The 23,179-nt window shown below is 38.5% G+C and overlaps 1 protein-coding gene across 1 annotated transcript in view; it reads left to right on the top strand.

The window, feature by feature from the left end:
• MAP3K5 (mitogen-activated protein kinase kinase kinase 5) overlaps positions 1-23,179 on the top strand; it is a 102,159-nt gene that overhangs the window by 26,256 nt on the left and 52,724 nt on the right. Inside the window, exons 2-7 of the mRNA XM_027888019.1 lie at positions 4,002-4,141; positions 6,886-6,909; positions 16,811-17,004; positions 17,267-17,435; positions 18,402-18,508; positions 21,986-22,156. Coding sequence (XP_027743820.1) covers positions 4,002-4,141; positions 6,886-6,909; positions 16,811-17,004; positions 17,267-17,435; positions 18,402-18,508; positions 21,986-22,156 — 805 coding nt within the window. The remainder of the gene's footprint in view (positions 1-4,001; positions 4,142-6,885; positions 6,910-16,810; positions 17,005-17,266; positions 17,436-18,401; positions 18,509-21,985; positions 22,157-23,179) is intronic.

Genomic DNA, 23,179 nt, shown 5'->3' with positions numbered 1-23,179 from the left:
CCTGTAGGTTAGCAAGAATTTCAATTCTTCTTCTTTTCTGTGTTTTCTTCCTGCTTTATGCAGTGTGCTTCAATACTCATCCTGCTCATTAGTCTGCTGGAGCCTCAACAGACTTTCTCTCCTGCAACCGTGAAGATGAGCAAGAGCATTTGAAGTGAATTGTCAGTCCCTGGTTTTCGGTGTGTTTCATCCTGAGGGCTTAGGTGTTGAGAGAGCTCTGCTCTGATTCCCGTGCTTGATCAGTTTTTGCTTGCCTAGTAACTGAAACCACAGATGTTTTAATAAGGGGATAATTCCAGTGTAACTGTAGATCTAATTCCTTCACCTTTATTAAAATACCATTTTACCACTTATGAAACTGTTTTCCAGTTAATGGAAAATGTATCTTTTATTGCATCAAAATATTAGATTAATTTCATCTAGGGGAAATGAGAGAGCCTTATAAACAAGGTTCTGGCAGTTTGTGTAATGTAATGGCCAGTCTTCGCGAACGAAGAACCGGGGAAGGTCTTCCAACCTGCGCACTGGATTTTTTAGGTGAGACACAGTGTACGCGGAATTGAGCCCACCCTTTAATCCTGAGGTTCATCTGCCAGGGCCAAGCAAGCTTGGACGGTGGCAGCGAGGTCCTCAGGATGTAGATGGATTGACTTACAGGGCTAACGAGCTCCATCTGCCCGGGGAGTGGCCCCGACTGGGAATCGAACTGGGTCTCTGCAGTGACAGTGCAGCGCCTTTACCCCCTAGACCACCAGGGGCTATTGATGACCAAACAGTTCTTTTGGGCTTAACTAAATCCTGGCTCTTTTGAACTAGTAAGAATTTTGATGTATGTATACTTTAGTTAGATTTGTCTTGCAAACCATCAGTCTTGCCATCTTTGTTAAACTTCTAATCATATTTTATGTAACTGAATATAGTGTTTGGCTGTTTTATAGTGAACTTGATGGTACATTTTGGGTGCTTTACAGAAATCATTACCTCTCCTGGGTTTGAGTTTTGTGTTTGTTTGTTTGTTCTTTGTTCGGTGGTTTTGTTTTTGTTTTCTGAAATGAGCTTCCATTTGCTGCATTGTATTTGACTTCTGCACTTCTGACTGGTGTGTCATACACTAACCCCTCCTTTCGTCAGAGGAGTTTCTCTCCTGATGTTGAGTAAGAAGGTAGTCAGAAATAGGCCTGTCAGAAGAGCTGGTTTAGGGTATATGTTTTTTAATTGGATAGACATCTGGTCCCAAAACTGCACATTCCTTTTGTGGCTTGTTGGAATTGCAGGTAAGAGTTGGGTTGTTCCCCCTGGAAACTGGGATACCAGCCCCGAGGCCCAAACAGGACTTAAGAAGTCTGATCTCTTTGTCGTGAACAACTTCATTTTAAAATATGTAACTGCTACAGTGGGCAGGAAAACTTCACAGAGGATGGACCTATTCCAAGGGAGACACTGCTTTATCAAATGAGATTATCCAGAAGACCTGGATTTTACAGAAGTCTTGACCTGCAAAGGAAAGAAATCCTCTTCTCTTTAGTTACGTAAGAAATACAAGTATCACAACAGATATCTCAGTGTATTTTTTCATACAAATGTGTATTTATTATTGAGGTCCTTCCCTACTTTGTTTAATTAATTCATGGTTTTTGTTTGGTTTGGGATTATTTTGTTTTATTTTATTATTACCATGATAGGGATGAGACAGGACCCAAAAATGTTTTTTATGGTGTGGCCCTGAGTCAGCTTTTGCTCAATGGATTTGGCCATCAGATCTTGACAGTAGTATATATAGATACACACACACCACACACACACACACACACACACATACTTTTTTTCAACTTGTCATTTTAACATAGGTTTTCTCAAGTGTTTTCTGTAATAGGACTTTGATCAGGCTTTACTACTTTATTCTTAAAGTCATATTTCTCTTTTAATCTTAGTTTTGCAACTCTAGTTAGAGCATGTTATCTTGCAAGATTGCAGAATTAAGTCACGGCAAGTTGCGCAAATTTGCCTCCTGTTCACTACTGTAGATACATACCATAGCTTTAGAGTTGCTCAAGATTGAACTTTTATGTAAATAAGAGCAGCTAAAAATAGACTTGTATTATGACAACTTTCTGAAGAAAATAAACAACTAGTTAAAAATAGAACTTGTGGCAACTTTCTGAAGAAAATAAACAAATGCTCATTTCACCAAACAAAATATAACAGCAATACTGTCATTCTTGTTTGGCTTTTGTGATGTTTCAGTGTCCTAAAATTAGTGAAAGTGACCATATGTATAGTCTTAGCAGTGCAATACCTTTTTTACTTCACTAAAATTGGATGGAATATACACTGCAAATATTTATGTGAAATTGGACAGAGAGAGATTCTTAGAACACAAATTAGGGAACTTTTAAAAACCATAATATAGAATTAGATTTTTAAGGGGGGAGGAGAGGATACTTTTTTGTACCATGTTAGTCTTCTGTCTTTTAATCTTGTTCCTTGAAAAGCTGAAGGTTGTATAGGCAAATGCTCTTTCTTTCCCCTTTGTGTATCTATCCTTTCTTCAACTTTTTAATAAATTAAAAGCATGCAGGCCAGTTACAGCAAAGTATGACTGAAGAGTAGATGTCTCAAAGATACTACTTTTGAACAAGTTAGACCCTCTTACTGCCTCCCCAGCTGAGAGCATGGCCACAAAGCTAAGCTTGTGTTGAATATCTCCATTTCAGTTTTGATGACCTAAGTAAATAGGCAAGGTGAAAAGTTGTGGTTAGAGGTAGAATCTCTTATCAGAGTAACTGGAGTAGAGAAACTTGATGGTACCTAAACTTTTTCCCTACAGAGCTTGTTTTTCTATCTTGTAAGTCATCAAAGCATCCAAAGGAAGGGAACAGCATAGAGAGATATTGGAAACCTGGCTGCTTTTTTTCTTTTTTTCGTTCTACACTTAACAGAGTATATTTCTCTGGTTTTTTTTGTGTGTATGTGTGTTTGGGTTTTGGTTTTTTTTTTTTTCCTTAAAGATAAACTGCATTGGGTGAAAAGATAGAAAGGTGTTTGCAGAAGAGGTAGAGATGAGTCAGTTTTCTTGTTTTGCTCTTGTGATACCACAAGACTTTTCAGTGGAAATATGCTGCCTCTTAACAACAGAACTCTTACAACAGAAGTAGTTAATGACTTCTTGTTTTAGTCTTACATTGATGTGAATTTGGGCAAGTGAAATGTGTTTTAAGAGAAATTGTGGATTACGTTCTTTGTTATGTAAGCATTTGTGCATATGCCTAATTTTTTTCATACAGGTAAAATTTATTATTAGCAGAATTCTCTGCACAGTAAAGTTCTTACTTACATGGGTGTTTTTATGGCTTCAGATATTCACTCCCTCTTTCCTTCTCTTTGTCCATACCTTGTCCTTTACTCATTCTCTATATAATCTTTCTATATGAATCAAAATGGATCTGAATGGTAGTTTATAATGGAACTTTATGTTTACCTGTCTTTTAGTTTATTTTCTTCCAAAGTTCTGGTACAGAATCTATACAGTATGTTCTGCAGTAATGTATACAGATTGTGTGAATTTTTATTGAAACCTGCACAGAGGGTAAAAGCACATAAAATGTAATTTTTTTTTTAATTTTTTTTTCCCCCATAAAGTCACTGGTTTTCATGTATGGATTTACCAAACTAATTTTATTCTTCAAGCCCCCAAATTAACTTTTTGCCTTTTTGCCTTTTCTTGATTATTGGTTTTACCCCTTTTTACCTTTTTAAAGTCTCATTTAAAGAAAAAAAAGAGGAGGAATAATGAAAGAGAAAAAACCTAAACCACGTCCTGCTGGCTATATTCAAAATTCAGGCATCGTGGCTAAAATGGCAAGATCCCTTTAGGTCTCTTATTTCCTACTTAAAATCAAGTCTTCCTATCAATGCAAATTGTGTGAAGAGACATGACCTAGAAATACTTGACCGTCAGAGATGTGTGGCATTGACGATAACTTTTCTCATTTCTTTTACAGACATTGCTGTTGTAGAGATGAGTGATGCCTTCCGTCAGCCTTCCCTGTTCTACCACCTGGGAGTCAGGGAGAGCTTCAGCATGGCTAACAACATTATCCTGTACTGCGACACAAATGCAGAATCTCTGCAGTCACTGAAGGTAGCTCTGAATGCAAAAAACCGGGGAGGAGGCGGGGGGAGCAAGTCACAGCTGGTCGAACTCTTGAAACAGGCTCTCTGTTTCTGCATGAGATACAGACGTCGCTTGTGGTTCACAAAAGAATAGCAAGAATGTTCTGAGGCCTGTCAAAGATGTCAGCTATGAAATGCTGTGAAACTCAGTTTAGATTTCTAAAGAGAAAGACTTAGATGATTTTATCACAGTTAAATAATTAGGTGTTAAATGACTGTTTACAGCAACAGAAGTTTGCCTGATTTGAGATGAGAAATTAAATATATTGTTTTGTCATCCAAGGGAATTACTGGTGTTTGGGGTAAACTGTTACAGTAATAATTCGTGTGAGAACAGTAGTGTGGAGGCAGCAAAATAATCCCTAAGCTTTAGCTCCTTTCTAAATTAGTAGTTTTCTGCCAAACCGTATGGGGCCCCCAGATGGCCTCTGCTATGTCTTACCGAGTTACCAGCTGTTTACGCCAGGTATGTGCAAGATTGCCGTGCTGGAGTTTACCAGCAATGTAGTGGAGTTAGTAAAAACAAAACTCATGCCTCAGTTCACACTTTGGTTTAAGGGAAAAGGGTTTTGTAAGATAATCTCTGCGGCTGTGAATTGTGTCAGCCAAGGAGTTGCTACTTGCTTCCTCCTGGAACCCTTCGAAAGGTTTTGTAACTTCCATGATGGGAGAGGATAGACAATTTGGATGGCAGTCTGTTCAATTACTTCCCCTGTCTCAGATACATTGGCTTTGCTCAGAAGGTGTTTTATGCTAGTGTACTTCCATTCTAGGCATTGCTGAAAAGAAGCATTTAAATTAAGCAGCTTGGGGAGTCAGACAGCAGTCTGGGCACCACCACCTCTTATGAAGGATTTGCTTTCACTGCTTCTGGAAAGTGCAGGCTGTTTTTGATTCAAAATGTCCCATTTTGAAATGTCCCATTTTTTTCAGGTTGATCCTCTATTGGGAAGGATCTACTTAATAACTCAGTTTCTTCCCCCTGCTCTTCCCTCTAAATTTTGTCAGCCAACTGGACTGCTTGCAGTCCAATTATTTCCTTTCTTTTTGCAAGACAAAGAGTATACAGATAAAAGGCCTAAAAATAAAACTGCTAATGATAAAAGACATATCTGGGAATAGAATTCAATTATGCAAGTACAATGATCTACAGTATAAGCAGAGCAGAATTTTACTATATTGGGTAAAGAGCCAAATACCCAACTCCTCCTGAAAAATCACTTGGGGTGAGGCATCAGGCTTTCTTGGGCATTTGGGAGAACTTTTTACTAGTTTAGGAGCTGAACTTCGTAATTGGGTCTGGTGCTGAGTTCCCACTGGCATCAGTGAAAGCCCAGTTGTGTGCAGGGAGACTTGGATGTCACAGTTGCCACGAGTACTTAGCCCACTGAAAGACTCCCACCAGTTTCCTTTAGCTTTGAACTGGGCCCATGTTTCTGCTTTTGATAGTCTATAGGAAAGTCGTCAAAGAACAAGATCCTTTCCATATTATTTAGTAACTGTGGAAAAAAAAGCAGTTATGGGCATGCCTGGGCATCTTCTGAGGCAGTGTTTGTTCCTGTATTTGTTACAGCTAGCAGATAAGAGTAGAAGCAATTTAGGAGAGCATGTGCAGTTTTATTCTTGTATAGAAGGGTTGAATTCAAAAACTGAAAATGAAGGAAATGCAGAACTGCAGCACATAATTTAACTGGGGCACAAAGCAGTAAGTAAACTTTTGCTGGTGGAATGTTCTTCTGTATGAACATTCAGGGCAGGCTAAACAGGACTTTGATCAATCTGATCTAGTAAAAGATGTCCCTGCACATGCTGGGGGATTTGACTAGCCATTTGTGACCCATACTTTAAAAGCTAGCAATAGTCATATGGGAAACATGCCCTCTCAACAGGGGGAAGAACAGCTTTATCAAAGCCTGACTTATGCAACATGGACAGTATGAGGCACCTTGGTTTGACACTGTTTGTTTTTAATGCCATTGTGTAAGTGAACCTGCTTAGCAGTCCCAGTGTCAGAGGCATAGCTGTCTGATAAATCTATTAGGGTTATCGATTGCTGCTATCAGAACTTGCTGACAAATCTCGCTGGAAGCAAAGTCACTGTTCGCAAGTGGTTTACACTTGCACTCTACTACCCAGATTCATGTGCAGGAATCAGCTCTTTCCATCTCTATGGGCTTCTAGTTCTCTGAAACTTTACATTAAAATTGTGAAGATAAGTTCTTTTCATCAGACTTATAAGAGCAAAGTGAATTTCAAGCAGTTTTGGAACATTTTAAACCCTCATATAAATACTGCTCTTAGTATTCTTTTTAGTTGCTTCTCTGGTAGCAAAATGTTACTTACTGTATTTGACTTCTCAAATATAAATAGATGTTTATTAATAGTCAACTGCTGGATAGCATCTCTCTAGGAAAATTTATGAAGGGAAGGACACATATATATGTGAATATATGTATATACACATGCACACAGTATGTATGCTCTTATGGATCTATAAGGTGTATGTATCTACTTGGTTCAATAGCAATTTTGTCTCTCCTGAGACGATACTTCATTTTTATTGATTTGACAGATATAGAAAATATACATCAACCAACCTTTTTGTGTCATGTGCCTGTAAACGTTAATCTTAGCAAGTCATACTGATCAGATATTTTCCCTAGTAGTTGTTCAGTGCTATTATCAATGTTATTTTCTTCTTTTTTATTTCAGGAAATTATCTGCCAGAAGAACAATGTAAGTATGTTGTACGGGTTTCAGTTGAATTCTAGGCATTACAGACTTCTGTTTCATTTAATGTTGTTTATCTTCTGTTTTCCTCTTGAATCATTTCACACTCTCCCACTGTATTTTACAGAGTTAGATGCAGAATTCTGGAAATCCTAGCAGCAAATCTGAGTGTATCACTTGGTTGCTAGGTACCAGGCTCACTTCTTACCTTTCCTCTATCTATCAGTGGTATTTTCCTTGCTGCCTTTACTTGTCTGCCATATTTTTTCACACCAGTTTACATTTGTCATATTGATTATCTTTTTTTCTGTTGCCTTTTTCTGTACAGTGTTCTTCAGTGATTTTAAAAAAACTGATGCTATTTTAGAAAGCTGTGGCTACAACCATTAAAATACGTATATATATATATATTTTTTTTTTTTTTTTTCTAAACAGATAATGTATGTGTGTATTTATTCCTAGAAGTCGAGTCCTGTAGCCTGTTAGTCCAAGTGCAGTGCAGATGCCCGTAGTCTGTCTGTGACTGCCAGTCATTAAATTGTAGGTTTCTGCACCTTGGCATCCCTCTGGTTTCTGAGGTTGGCCTTGCAAAGCCCCTTTCCCTTTTTCACGCTCAAGTTTGAGGGAGGCAGAGAGCTGTGACTGTGAGAGCACTGCTTTCTCAATGTGTTTTGTTCTGGAGCAGCAGGGCCAGTCACGTCAGAATATGTATCTGGCATCATGAGTTGTTCTTGGCTTCAATTCGTGACTTAGGGGGAGCCATATTTGCTAAGATAGAATTCTATAGAGGTTGCTCACTGGTGTGCCGATATCCTGAGATGCTATGTGTATGCTGTACAATTCCATATATTTCCCCTCTTCTAAGGAACATATGAAATTTTAAATTTCAGAAATTAGCCAGGCGTTATTTCTCACAGTGCCACAAAAACTGCAGTATTCCTGGCTTTACTTTTTTTATTTAACAGTGAAATTCATAGATTCAGCATTGACTTCTGCCAGTATGAAATATGATTTTCTGAAAAAGATGCAGTCTTTTCTCTGCATAGTTTCTAAAGATTGCTTCAAAACCAGTGTGAGCTTTGGTCTAATGCTACATTTTAAAGTTTAGATTATTTAAAAAGAAAAAAAAAAAAAAAAGGAAAGATGATTCTGTATAGTGTTTCTGTGCGGCTCTTAACCAAAAAGCACTTTTCAGAGACTCACAGAATGCTCTGAAAGATGTGCTAGACTGAAAATTTCTCGCCTTTCTCTAATGAAAGTGGGAGAAATGATCAGTTATGCCTTTTCATAAAATGAAAGAGAACAGTAAGGCCTTTCTTGTAAATGAACGTATTACATTCTGTGTTTTTGTTCTGGTGGCCCAGGACCTAGGGAAAATGATGTGTGACTAATGTAATGTCGTGGGGAGGCTAGGGGGAAGAGCTCTGTTAGCAGGAAACCAGCAGGAGATGACTGGTACAGTAGAATAAAGGGGAGATGTTGTTGTCCTGTTTTTAAATGACAGTCCCTGACACAGGTACGATAACGCGACCTTCGTCTGTTCCAGAAAGGATTGTTCTGTTTTCCATTTAAATTTGGATAGGTGGCTGTGACACTGTCATTTATCACTTTTAGAGATGTTTCAGTGTATTCCAGAAAAAGAATGTGTTCCTTGAGAGTCTTAGATGTTTTCAAGCACACCCACATAACATCTTTTCTGGGAGGAAGATATTTTCCCTTGGATTAGAACAGGGAAGTCAGTGAAATGGGTTTAGCAGCTCTGCAACTGATTTTTTTTTCATCCTTTTTCCTCTTTTTTTGGCGTGATGTCAGCCAAATTACCTGGAAGTAGACTTTTCACAATGTTGGTGCATGCCTAACTATTGAATATAATCACTGCTTCATGAAAGTCATGTTTCTTCATAAAACTACTGGATAACTAGGTCTGGCAAGGGTTCTGTTCTTGAGAAGCTGTGACTGTGATGCCCGCCCTTACCAAAAATAGTCATATGAGGTTGCAAATATGAAAAAATGAAATTCACATCGATAAACAAGGAGTTTGGTCCTGCTGTTCTAGAACACGTTTTTTCATAGTGTGCAAAAATCAGCCATAGCGGGACCATGGTATCCCTGGCACCAGGGGATTAAAAAGGCTGCAAAACAAGTGTGTGTGTTTATCTATATATATCTGTCTTAACTGAAATGCCTTATGTTTGCTTTTCCTGAACCTCGTATCCCTAAATTAAGTGGGATAACAAAAAATAATCTATTACCAACTGTTTTGTTCTTTGTTCCGACTGGGTTTTTGTGCTTCCTAATAATAGTCAATACAATGTTGCATAGCTAGGATAAGCTGCCTGGAGCCTGTCTGGGCAGAGCAGTACGAGATAACATTGGCTCATTTCCTGTTATATGTGGTTTTATAGCTATTTAGTTGGACCTTTTCCAGATGTTCCAGTAATACCAAAACCATACGTTTTTACAGGGAGTAATACCTTGACAGGAGGTAGTTACTTTGCTGGTTGAAAGCTTAAGTTCAGTTTCTGCTGTTATCTGATTTTTGAGGTCAGTCAAGCAGCAGAGGCATTCTAAAAATTACTTGTAAAGAGTTTCAGTCATGAGGAGATGTTGGTATAAAGGTTACAGTTCATGACTGCACTTCGCTCGTTTTAGCTCAACAGTTTTTATTTCATCCTAATTCTCCATGCTTTGAATCTTACCACCTTTGGAGAAAAGTTGCAGCTCTGGTTCTAAACATCTATTCAGTTTTTTAAAAAACTGACTTCTTGCTCAATCTGAGGATGTTTAATGTGCATGCCTTCTACATGTGGTTTACAACCAATTGCAGTAAGTAACACCTTGACACATCTTTCAGTTGCTCATCTTTCAGTTCAGGCTGCTTGCTTGCACCAAGTTGGAGTGATGGGCAGCCTCGTGAGCTGCCTGGAGTCTGAGACCACAGTACAGCTGCTGGCCTGATCAGAAGGACCATTGGAGGCTGTGGGAATCATTCTGCTGGGCAGCTGGCTTGCAGGCAATAGTGATTAAGCAACAGGGTTAATGTTGTATGGCTGGGGACCCTTTGTAGTGTTTCCTTTCCTGAGGGATCAGAGATTGTAGTGATAGGACAAAGGGCAATGGCTTCAAACTGAAAGAGGGTAGGTTTAGGTTAGGTATTAGGAAGAAATTATTTGTTGGGAGGGTGGCAAGGCACTGGCACAGGTTGCCCAGAGAAGCTGTTGATGCCCCAACCTTGGAAGTGTTCAAGCCCAGGCTGGATGGGGTTTTGAGCAACCTGACCTGGTGTCCCTACCCATGACACACGGATTGGAACTAGGTGATCTCTAAGGTCCCAACCCATTCTATGATTCTATGATTGTAGTTTTTACTGGTTTTCCACAGTCTTTTCTAACTGCCTCTTGTTTAAGGTGTAGCTTGGGAGACAGTTTGGTGTAGTGCTCCTTCAGCCTTCTCCTTCCTGCTCCTTCAGAGTGGGGAGAACTCATCTAGTTTTGGGCTCCTCAGTACAAGAGAGACATGGAGCTCCTGGAGTGGGTCCAGGGGAGGGCAACAAAGATGATTAGGGTACTGGAGCATCTCTCTTATGGGGAAAGGCTGAAGGAGCTGAGACTGTTCAGCCTTAAGAATAAACAACTGTCTATAAATATCTGAAGGAATGGTGTCAAGAGGATGGAGCCAGGCTCTTCTCGGTGGTACTGAGCAACAGAACAAAAGGCAATGGGCAGAAACTGATGCACAGGAAGTTCCATCTGAACATGAGGAAGAACTTGTATATGGTGTGGATGACTGGGCAGTGGAACAGATTGCCCAGAGAGGTTGTGGAGTCTCCCTCATTGAGATATTCAGTTCTGTGCCATGTACTCTGGGATAACCCTGCTTGAGCAGGGAAGTTGGCCCAGATGACCCTTTGTGGTCCCTTCCAACCTGACCTGTTCTGGGATTCTGTGACCATGGATGAGGCATTCTAGAGACATCTGCAAGACTGGAATCTCCATATAGGTATTGCCAGAAGACTGTAGCATAGGGTATTCTAAATAGACTAAATAGACAGTATGTTTAGTTATTGTTCTCTTTCACCATGAAAATAGGGGGAAATATTTTTAATACTCTTCATCCAGCCAACAAGTGATTTTGGGGTGATTTGATTTTTGATATTCAGGTATGTTGAAATGCTATGTAGTAACCTTGAGTAAATATTTCGTTGTTAATGATAACTGTGGTATTTATTATTTATGATACATTACTATCTCCTGCTTGTTCTTTCATTTTTTGAATTCTTGACTTACATATTTGACACATACTTTCCTTGGAAAAAGTTGAGAGCTTTTTTTTCCCTATGTGAATATGATGAAAGGACCATATGAGGTGTAAATTGATTTTTAACAAGCATTTAGGATGTAGTATGGCTGCAAGAGAATGCTACTGCTGGTATATAAAGAAAGAATATATTCTCAAAGAAAAGGGGAAGTGTTTGAGAGAGTAGATCCGGTCTCTGCGCTTCAGTTTATTTGAGGTATGAGGCTTACTTAAGTTTCCTTTCCAATCAGTAGTAAGGCTGTCATTCATGTGAGTGGGATTTGAAGTTAACACAAACTGAGTCTGTATGCATTAAAACATCAGCTTATGTTGATATACTGCATGTTTTGGGGATGGAGAGAATAGATTTAATCCTGATTTATGATTTTACCATCTGCTACATGTAATGCCATGTGCAGTCAGACAGTTACCTTAAAAATTTGGTCTGAAGAATTGAAATAAAAGCCAATATTTTTCAGAAGGGCTAGTGAGATAAATAAAAAAAAGCTCTCTTAATTAGAGGCGTAGAGGAGCGTCAACAGGATGAACATTTCCTACTATGAGAGATACTGGCTATTTTCATTACCTCAGATGATTTTTTTTTTAAAGTTATATTGGAACCTGACCTGAAGCTTTGGCAAGTAGATGGGATTTTGCTAGATTCTCCCATCCATGAGTAAAGTATCACAGTTTTGATTTGAGGTAAAAATCTGTTTTCTTTGACTCTTCTTGTCTATGAAGGCAGTTTTCTTCTGTTTGTGGATAGATGACTGTCAAATTATTCCAACAGAGCAGTGTTAGTAAAGAGACTTAGGGAACTGAGAGGACTGTACATCATCGATTCCCTGGGATTTTTCATATTTTCTCTCTCCTTTTGATGTTAAATTCAAGATATGAGGATTAACTGGCCAGGATTCAATTTGTCTAGCACCATGTCTTTTTAATCTGTGCAATTTCCAGAGAAAAATCTTTTGTATTACATCAGACGTATTTGTGGGGGAGAGAATAGTGCTTATCTTCTTGCATGATGTTCTTTCTGAGAAGACATGATCTCCAAGTCCCAAAAGGCTGTGCTTTTCACAAGTAGCAGTTATGTAATAGATGGGGGTATTGAAAGAAGGGCTGGTTTATATTTTTATTGTGTTCATTAAAGTGTTATTACATGCTATTCATTTTTATTATCTCTTAAATACGGAGAGATGCTATAATAGTTTCTTTTCAGAAGCTGAGAAAGGATATTGAAGAAGAAGGCAGTGCTTAATGCTCCAGTGACCAGTAGGTCTAGCTAGAAGCAGCAGTGTCTTCAATTCTGTAACTTTAGAGCTGTTAAGATGATCTTACATCTGTAATTAACTGAAATTGCTAACACTATGGAATTGTTTGATTTTGCACAGTAAGGAAGGAAGGAACACTAGAAAAATATGGAAAATGGAAACATTTAAAAAAATTAATTACAGATTTTTTCTTCAAGTTGTAAGCCTTTATGTGTGTAGCTGGCTCCAGCCAGCACTTCTTGCCTTCTGATTAGTCTGACTAATCTGATGAAATGGGCTGACATGAACAGGCTTTCAGAAAGTGATCTAATGTTGCCAGGTACTGAGTGTGCTGGCCCAAAGCCTCCAAAGATACATGTGTTTGTATCTCCTAGATATAAGTAGTTCAGCTGATTTGAGAGCTCAGGCCAAGATTACCTATCTAATGTCCTGGGTTCTCGTGGATCAGGCTGAACCATAGTAACTATCTGTGTGTGTGCACACTCGTGGCCTGTCCCAGCCCCAGATCTTTTCAGTAATGCCCTTCAACTTGCAACTCAGGGGCCCTGCAATCGCTTTGTAACTTTCATTAGTGTAATTTGAGCTTTTGAATCTTAAATAATGAGGGATTTATAAAGGAAGCGGTTTGGAAAATGAAACGTGTAGCATCTGCTCTTGATTGGGGGGGTCTATTCACACCGACTTTTGAAGACCCTGTATGCTGCACATGTGTTTTAAAGCGTGTTGATGTGACTGAGAATATTACAATTGGATTTAAGGTGCTACTCTTTAAAAAATATCCTATTTTTGTTTAATGATTTGATCCTGTTATTTCCATTATACATGATATGGCAAGTCACAAGAATGGATCAAAGGAAAACAACAACATTGTCTTGTGTGCTCAGCAAACTTAGAATATACAATGAAGTTAAGTAGGATTACAAAAGAATACCAGAGTTTGTGAGATCAGACTTGGGATGGAGTGTTACAGGGCAGATTTTAATAGAATAAACAGAATATATTTTAACTTTAAAGTGGAGTAATGTGCACTAAGTCAAAATGTAAAGCAATATGTGAGCAGATGGGAAGTGTGTGTCAGAAAGACCACCTGATCCTTTCTGACTTAAGTCAGTGTAGCTTATATTTTGACAAAGAAAGATGAGAAAGAAGTAAAAGTGGCTGAGACAGGTTGCCTTGCCTGGTACTAAGGAAAGAAGCAAGTCAGACACGCTGCTTTGGGGTAAAAGGTTTAGAGCTGACTGACATTTGAAGCAGCGCCTCAGCTGCTGCCTCCACAGCTTGGTCCTCTTGGGCTCCCATCCCAATCACTGCCCAAATGCAGTTGGAGTTGGGCTCTTTGCAGTTAGAATTTGTGATGGTGACAAAATACATTTCTCCACAGTAGGAGACTGTAGACTTTTTTATGCTAGAGCAGTCTTGCCGTCACTGTTATCTTTTGTCCACCACCACCTTTAGTAAACAATGTATAACTTCTGATCCTTTTTTTTTTTTTTTGACGCCGGAGCTACTGCATGTCTGCCTTTGTCAGGTTTAGCTGTTAAATATCTAATGTGCTCTTGAGGTAGGAAAGGGAAATTGAGGTCCATATTTCTTGTTTTTCTTAGCTTTATTGCACGTGTACTCTTCTTCTTAAAGTGTATTTCCTAAGGAAATGAAACTTAAGAGCTTGTACTGTTTTTTTTATCCTCCACCTTTGTTCTGTGTCTCCTGTTTGTCTGATGACTTTCAGCCAAATTTGAGAGGTTTCAGAAATACAGTTCCCATAAAAGATAACTGTCTACGTTAAGTTAAGAACCAAATAATTGCCCTATCTGAGAAAAAGGCCACTATGTTCCCACACTACTTGTCACTGAATATCAAGGTGAGATTCTACCTTGAGACAATTCTATGAGACCCCTCGGGGCCCTCTGAACAATTGTAAATTGATTTATTTTCTTCTCTTTTCTTCCCACATAGTGGTTTCTCCTGTCTTTTACTGTTAAATTCTTCCTTGTCCACTGCTTCCAAAGACTATTGGGTCTGCAAGTCTTCTATATCAGGCTCTATAGTGTAACCAGCTTTTTTTCTTACCCCTCAAGTAACAGAAAAAAACCTAGCTTTTGCTGGCTCTCTTGTTCCACTGAAATAGATACCTACTTCCTACAGAAGGTGCACTCAGGATTAGTTTCAAAGCTCATGCTTAGTAATGGACTCAACAGAAAGTTCCCACTTGAAGATTTAAAAATGAAGGCTCCTGTATTGTCTCTCTAAGTGGCCTGACCAGTATGGCAGGATAAACTTTGGGTTCTGTGGATTTCAAAAGACAGAAACATCCTTTTTCAGAGTTGATTTTTATTTAAGACCTGAGCATTGGAAACAGTGTGCCAGAGGTCTGAGAAGGCCTTCCTGCAAACAGTCTCGAATGTAGTTTTAATGCACTGAATAAACATTAGAAAGTAAAATGCTCACGCCCGGAAATCTGTAGCTACTTCACCCTTTTCTTGACTCTGACTTCCCAAATTTTTTGTTCTTTATTTTAAAAAAGTGGAGAATAGTCTGCCTGTGTGTAATAGCGGCTCTTGTGCCAGTAGTCAGTACATATCCATGTCCTGTAATTGCTGAAACCAGTTCCAGCAAATTCATAATTTTCCCTCTGCCTTTCACTGTGGGGCTTATTAGGTTTTAACAGGGTCAAAAGTTCATGCATTCACTCTTGAAAGCATCTGATTGCCTTATATGAGCATATTCTTGAATAGAAATATCCATTCAGTTCTCCATTGTAAAGACAAGCAGTTTGGGTTCTGGCATCACACTCCTTAATTAATTGTTAAAAATTTTGTCATATACTCCCCAATTCTCAAGTTTCCTTTTAAGTTGCTGAACTCACACAGAGGAAAATGTTTCCTAGCTATTCAACTGTAGTAGTTTGCAGTTGTTGGGGGAAGAAGACTGAATTAACCACTGTGCAAGGCTGTGTATGCAATAATCTCCAGCCAACTTCTGGATTAGTTGAGCTCAATGGATCTTGTGTAAATGCCTGCATCGATTACTTTTAAATTTTACAGAGTTTTTCTATATCTCTCAAAAGTCATGGTGGGGTTGCCTATATAGTGAGGTCTTACAGTTTTACAGTATCATAGATGCAATTAAAAAATAATTACTGTACTTTTCATAGCCATTCTCTTTTTTGTGCACGAACGTGTGTTTACTGAAATATCTGTATGCATACATTTTTACAGACTTGAGTATCTCAATCTTTCCGTCTTTTAAAAAATCTAATAATGCACGGCAAAGTGCATATTTTAAGCACACAGCTGGTATTGTGGCATTCAACAGCTATTCAGTTGCTGCCCTTTGAGTGCGTGGAGGTCAGCTGGGCTGGGGAGTCTCTGAACTGATGTCCTCATTCCTGTGTTGACTTCTGGGAGAACAGAAGCAGCTGACCAGGAAGTCATTAACCTTGGAAGTAATTTAGGGGTACCAAAATGATGGGTCTCAAGAATTGCTTCCTTAAGGCTTTTGTTGTTGGGCTGCTGGCCACTTCAGTAGTGGAGTCTGAGCTTTGAGAGCCAATTGGAGGAACTCCTCCCTCCTCTTTGATGGTATTGATGATTTTGATGGTATTCTGTCTTGTAGTTAAGATTTCAAACCACAAATATTCAGCAACTTTTTCTGTGCATAAATGTGTACTCAAACACATGCACAGGCACCAGACATCTTGTCTTCCTCTTTCTTGAAAGATAATTTTTTTTTTTTTCAAAATATCTCTCATACATTGATATATAGAAATCAATACAGCTTAGATATTCTATAAGGGATTATTCTGATATATGTATGGTTCCAAGTCCCACTGGCCAGAAAGATTTGCTGTATTACAGGGAGTTTAATTTGGTTTTTTTTTTTTTTGCTAAGCTATTTAAGTAATTTTGCAGTTCCTATGAGGATTAGTTTTCTCTATGTTTTTCCTGTTGTGAGGCAACTAGCTTGTGTTATTGTTTTCAGCACCTGTAAGCCTAGCTCTCCTCTGAACATCTGTCATCTTGAAAAGTACATCAGCCTCACTCAAGTCCACCAACCTTTTTGGGGTGTCTAGGGTGTGCCCTCAATACTTCTAAAAATACTGATTTTACAGGAAGCAGTTCAGAAATCTGAAAGAATACATTTCAGGTGTATATTGTATTTGAGGTGAAAACCAAATTTATGGAATCCTAGGCTTCATGGCTAAAAACTTGGGTTTACTGAAGTAAGGTCTTTCTTTGACTTTAAAGGTGAAATTCTGCAGGTATATATGCAGTTGTTTCGTACTTTGGCGTGTCAAACCATAACTGCCCTAAATATTGCACCTTGTTTCCCTACAGATGTGCACTGGGAACTACATATTTGTTCCTTATATGATAACTCCACACAACAAGGTGTACTGCTGTGATAGCAGTTTCATGAAGGGGCTAACAGAACTGATGCCGCCCGGGTTTGAGTCGCTGCTTGGGCCTATATGCTTACCTCTGGTGGACCGATTTATTCAGCTCTTGAAGGTGGCACAGGCCAGTTCAAGGTGAGTTGCCTTTTTTGTACATCTGTGTAAAATTCATATATTCCTGCTGGCAAGATAAATGTCAGGCTCTTGCTGTGGTGATGCAATTTTGCCTTATGTTCAGGCTAACAGACAATTCATAGTTTAGCTTGACCAGACCTCTCCATTGACACTGTTCTGTCAATACATGTTCTGCATTCATCCTGTGGGAGAGCTGTGGGGCTAGAAAAACCAGTGCGAGGGCCCTGTCCAAAATTGCTGATGTGAAGTTGTTCCTCTCCAGCCAGTATTTCCGGGAATCCATTCTGAACGACATCAGGAAGGCCCGTACGCTTTACACAGGCAAAGAACTTGCAGCAGAGCTGGCAAGGATTCGACAGCGAGTGGATAATGTTGAAGTCTTGTCTGCTGACATTGTAATAAACTTGCTGCTGTCTTACAGAGAAATCCAGGTATGAGTTCTGTGCACTAAGATAATCTAAAAGAGTAGTAAATTAAATTACATTCTCACTGAAATTGTTAGTGTATTTTGCACAGATTTGTTAACAAACTGTATGACTACAGCACACTTGTAAAAATCTTTTACAATATCTTCACTGATGTTTTTTAGTCTTTTTTTTTGGTGTAGTTTCACTGTTCTTTGCCTTTACATAGCAGAAAAGTGTTATTTTGTAACAGCGTACCTAAAAAGTACATGACATAAAATAGCTTCTCCATCTCAGCATTACTGCGGTGAACAGCTTGTAGTGTGTCCTAGTTAAAGGCTATGGTAGCATTCTGCAACTGATAGGTAAATGTATTCTTTGTCACCATGCTTGTGACATTTCTTATGGAAACATAAATTGTTCCGTATGCATTTCAGCTTTTGGAATGATGCTAGTAATTGTTTCCTTAGTTATACATAATTTCAACTGTTTTTCCTTAAACATTTTGAAGTGGTTTGGTTTTGATTTTTGGTTTTCTTTGTTTTTTAAATATATCAGTGAGTAAGCTACTTTAAAAACTGTGGTATTCGAAAAGTCTTTTGTTTTTGTGGGTCATGCCTACTTCTGAGTTTTGGGATGCCTTAATTCGGATGGAGTTAGCTTTGTAACGTGCATGCCATATGAACACTAATAGGTGTTCAGCTCCTGAAATTAAATTTTATTGTGAAACTGATGTATGATAATTTCCACAGGTCCATGTTGAAGCAGCAGAGGAGACCAAACTGTGTTTCCCTGCTCAATGCTGTGAATATTCACATTTCTGCTGAGTGCTAGGCTGTTAACCAGTTTTAGACTGAAGACACTGAAATCCATTAAACTTACAATGAACTGAAAATACTTAACTATGAAATAACAGCTGCTTAGGTCAAAGAGTTTATGTAGGCATACCTCAGTACAGCCACTTAAAATGTCGTTTTTCCCTTCTTTTGGAAGGATTACGATTCTATTGTGAAACTGGTGAAAACTTTAGAAAAACTGCCTACTTTTGACTTGGCTTCCCACCACCATGTGAGGTTGCATTATGCGTTTGCGTTAAACAGGTAAGAATCCACCCTTCCTTCTGCTGTTGGGCGGTAACTCAGAACTGCAAACTTCATAAGGGGTGGGTAATCCTGTGTGAAGTTCCCTACTGGAATTTTTATATGCAGTCCTACAGTTTTGACTAAAGCAACTTTGGGGACTTCGACCCTCTTGATAAATCTAAGCTACTTTTTCTCTTGTACTATCAACTTTCATTCCTTTTTCTTTAGCGTGTTTGGTTTGTCTTGTCTTTCCATAGGTTTGTGTTATTTTTTGTTTCAGTGCCTGAATTGGAGCAAATAAATGCCTAGCAGTGTTTTCCCCTCTGTAAAATACACTTCTAACATTGCAGCATAAGTGACAGTGCTGCAGCATTTGTACTAGCAAAGACATCATCTTGTTCAAGTCTGAGTTCTAGTAATGTCAAGAGACAGGAGCAGACCTTTCATCAAATGTCCATTAGAAGATCTCATTGTATTATAATAATAAACTAATTTTTGTGTTCTCCCATAACATGGACTAAATGTGGAGGAACACACGCTACTTCCTTGGATTAAATAAAAGCCAAGCCTAGATTTTCTTTTTAAAATAATGGCATTTAGGCAAGAGACTAAAAGGGGAGGTTTTTTCAAAGGAAATTACAGATGTTCTCTGCTTCCATGCTGTTATCACAATGAACATTTTGCTGTTGACTTTTAAAGGAGTAGACTAGGTGTCAGCAGGCATTGAAATTCTCAAATATAGAAAATGTTTACAGATAATTCTGCTTTTCACAGGTTTGAATTTTGTAATTCAGGTTCACCAAGGAACTGCGCATCGTGCCAAAGTGATGTCAAAACATGTCACAAGTAATTAGTTGAAAAACTTAACCTAGTTTTGAAAGAAAAAAACAAACAAACAACCCCCGCAAAAAAAATTAAAAACGGGTGTCTGGCATTGTTTTGTCTGAGTAAAATGTCCAGATCCTTTCTTGTGCCTTTATACCAGGTATACAAAGGTATAAATATTGCACCATTTTTGTTTCTGCTTTGCCATAAATATGTGAAGTTTTGCAGATTAAATAATCCAGCATGTATTTGCCACTTCTACAAAGCCTTCACAAAGGTCACTAGGTGTTCCTTGGGGTTTTAACAAGTTATTTAGACCTCAAGGTCACAGTTTTCTAAAACAAGGTCACCTCTGAAAAGAGGACTCGACTAGTTCACTGAGGCATTAAAAAATCTGCAAAACTGCAGTGTAATCATTTCAAACAGATCCTAATACTTCACTGATTCTGTTGGGATTTCTTGCACACTTTGAAAAATTTGGTTTTATAGATGTGACTCTTAAAATGTAGCCTTTGAGTGTATCTGACAAAAGGTCTACACAGTACCTCCAAAGGTGGTCAGATGAGATTTTCCTCTTCCTCTCTTCTCCACATTGAATGTTAAAGTGGAATCCTTGACAGTCATGAAAATGTTCATGCTTTGGTGTGCCGAGAAGGAATTACTTGGGCTAATTGTAACTTTCTCCTTACTGAGAACATAGAGGATGTTTTGTGAGCTCAGGCAGGCCTGGAATACTCTGCGCTTCTGAATCTTTGCTGTGAAAGAAGCTGTGTCTCTTGCTTCTAATCCAGGTCACTAGTATGGAAAGGATGGAACAGCTTAATTAGTCAGGATTAGTCTGACCTAAATCAGAAAGTGTGAGGGCACTGATGATGGAAAAGTAAACAGAAAGAGAAGTAGGGACCTCTGTCTCTGGAGACCAGCGTAAATAGCGATGTTACAAAACACTTTTTTGCCTTGCTGGTTTTGTTCTCATTAAGTTCTATTAGACTGTTTGATCTGGATTAGTGATAGTCGATATAAGACTTGGAAATGTCATCCACCTGAAACTCTATTCTGCAAATGCCCTTCTGTAATCAAAGTCACCCCAAAAAATATAAAGAAGCTGCAGACTTACCCTTGTTGCTTAACCTGAGTGGTGAATATAAGGAAACAAAGGGAAGCAAACCTTCAACAACTGGGCAACTTGGGAGGGGAACTAAAAAAACACAGACCTACATGAGACTATTACAGAGAACTTACTTTCCCTCCCTGGGACCTGGAACTGGAAGCACTTTTCCATCTTAAATGAGAACACCAGTCTTGCTGTGCAACTCTAGAAGTACTTGAGGAGCCCACTGCAGCTAAATCGTTAGAATTTGAGTGAGTGGTCTGGAGGTCAGGAAGAGACTTCAGTGGGTTTCATTTATGCTTTTCGTACGGTTGAGACATCAGCAGAGGTTGACCCAGCCTGCAGACTTACACACTCTGGGGCTTTTTTGCTTAGAGGGCAGTTTTATACTACCTGCTCTGTTTATGTAATTATTTTTATTATGATGCAAGTACTTATTTGTCCTCTGTTAGCCATTGTGCTTGATTTAAACCTTTTCTTCCATGTCACTCCTTTCTAGAGCTACATACATGAGCTCACAGATCAGGAGCTCAGGTATCACTTAGAGTACACATGCTCTGATCTGTCAGGTTTGATATTGACACTGCCGTTGCAGCTGCATCAGAACTTTTATAAGTTCCTGTAGAGGGGAAAGAAAAAAATCAATTACTGAACCTCAGATCAAGTAGGATCTCCTCTTGGATGACTTTTGATGTGTTTTTGTTTTTCTTTTTTTCTCTTTTGTTTCTGAGGTAGCCCTCTCTTGTAAGCTTCTTCAGTCCAAAGCTAGCAAAACAGATACAAAACCACATTTACATTTTCCTCCCAGTTCAAATTGTAGCCACTAAAATATTACAGGCAATTTCACCAGAAGTGTATAATACTCTCTCCAAACCCCTGAAGCATAGTTTTTACTGAGAAGGGAGTAATTTGCTTGTTCAGAACAAAAATATATTAAAATTCTAAACTTTTGATACTGAATGATTTATCAAAACTATGACTCAGTAGGAAATGTCTAATGCTTTCAGTTATGTGGTTTTTTTTGTCTGAAGTACTTCTTTTAATATTGCCTTATTGGCTTTACTTCCTAACCTTCCCTATCATGGAAATTCAGTCTGGTTTGTGCTTTTTGGACTTCTTGCTTCACATCCAAAATGAATATAAAAAATAATATCACAAATGCAAGATTGAATCTTTTTTTTCCTTTAAAGCATGGATTACAATAAAAGAAATATTATATATGGAGGTTCATTCATACTCTCTGTTTTAGAAGAAAATAACACATGATCTTTCTAAGAATTGCTCTTGAGGCTCTTGTTGCTGTTTTCAGTGCTTTGCTTTATCTGATGCTTCCTGAGAGAGAGAAAATGTATTTGGGGACTTTTATAAAGGTGTCCCTTGATATTAAGAAAGGAAAAAAAAGGAAGAGGGGTTAAGTGTATATATATAACATAGACCATTGTGTCTAGAAGTACATTTTACATGGATGAAGTCATACAACTATGTTCAAATACAATCATGAAAAAGTATTTCTTGTCAACTCTACTGGGTCTTTTAATCAAAATTTTCATTTTTAATAGGCGAAATCTGCCTGGAGACAGACAGAAAGCTCTGGAAATTATGATTCCCCTGGTAGAACAGGAAGACCAAGTAGCTTCAGATATGTATTGTCTGGTTGGTCGAATTTACAAGGACATGTTTTTGGAATCTGGATTCACAGATATAGAAAGCAGAGACAAAGGAACGTTCTGGTAAGTACTGTTTTCCTGGTCGATGTCCTTTTGTTAGCTTGGGGAAAACGCTCCTCAAACAAGAACATATTTAAACTGGTTTTCATTCCAAATATTTGATCCTTAAGGAATAGACTGAGTCTTCTAAACTTCTTCGCTTATTTGTTAAGAATGAGAGATTTATGTTGTTCACAGATCTCATTCTGCAAAGTTCTTGAAATGCCTCACAGACTTGGAAATTTAGGTATCTCATCAGACTGTATTTTCCTCATTTTTACCAAATACAAAGCCTCCTATTTACTACATTATTCTTAGGAGTTTGGGCCAGACAATAATCACACAGAATGACACAGAATATTCTGAGTTGGAAGGGATCCACAAGGATCATCAAGTCCGACTCTTAAGTGCATGGCCCATACAGGGGATTGAACCTGTGACCTTTGCATTGTTAGCACCATGTTTTACCAATAAGTTAATATCAGGATCAATCAGTCATGCATTGATTGGCTTATCTGCAGTCTGATAAATATTAGCTATCTAGGCTTAGAAGTGCTGGGGTTTAACTCTGCACTGATGCTGAGCATGTACCATTCTGTCTTTTCTTTTTCCATGCTCACAAGCAATGAGAGCGTTTCAAACTCATGCTGCCAAAAGTTTTATCACCCCATCGTCACCATATAGCACGTGCATATGTGGTGGGCTACAGTAACGTTCATAGTCAAAGAAGCACACAGTAGGGTAGACAATAATAGGTAAATTCTTAACTTCATTTTAGAGACAAGAATAATGCTTTTTATTCCTTTTGAAATGCACTAAAACGCTATTATGTGGTAGAGGTTAAAAAATGAAGGCACTGGATTCCATCCTAGAGTTCTGTCAGGATGAGCTGCTTCTCTCCATTCAGATGAGGATACAGACAATCCGTGTTTATGTATCCTGCACATCACGTCTTAGCTCTCATCTTGTGCTCGTCAGCTGCTGGTTGAAGTAAATGCTTAGAATGGAAAGCTTTCATCTCCCTTTGTCATTTATTGCTTGTTTTCA

This window comes from Empidonax traillii, unplaced genomic scaffold (assembly GCF_003031625.1).
Source record: "Empidonax traillii isolate 1590-97213 ecotype Southwest subspecies unplaced genomic scaffold, ASM303162v1 scaffold229:size1690559, whole genome shotgun sequence".
NCBI classification, from domain to species: domain Eukaryota; kingdom Metazoa; phylum Chordata; class Aves; order Passeriformes; family Tyrannidae; genus Empidonax; species Empidonax traillii.
Note: the sequence above shows the minus strand (reverse complement) of the source record. Positions and strands in the feature narration are given on the sequence as shown.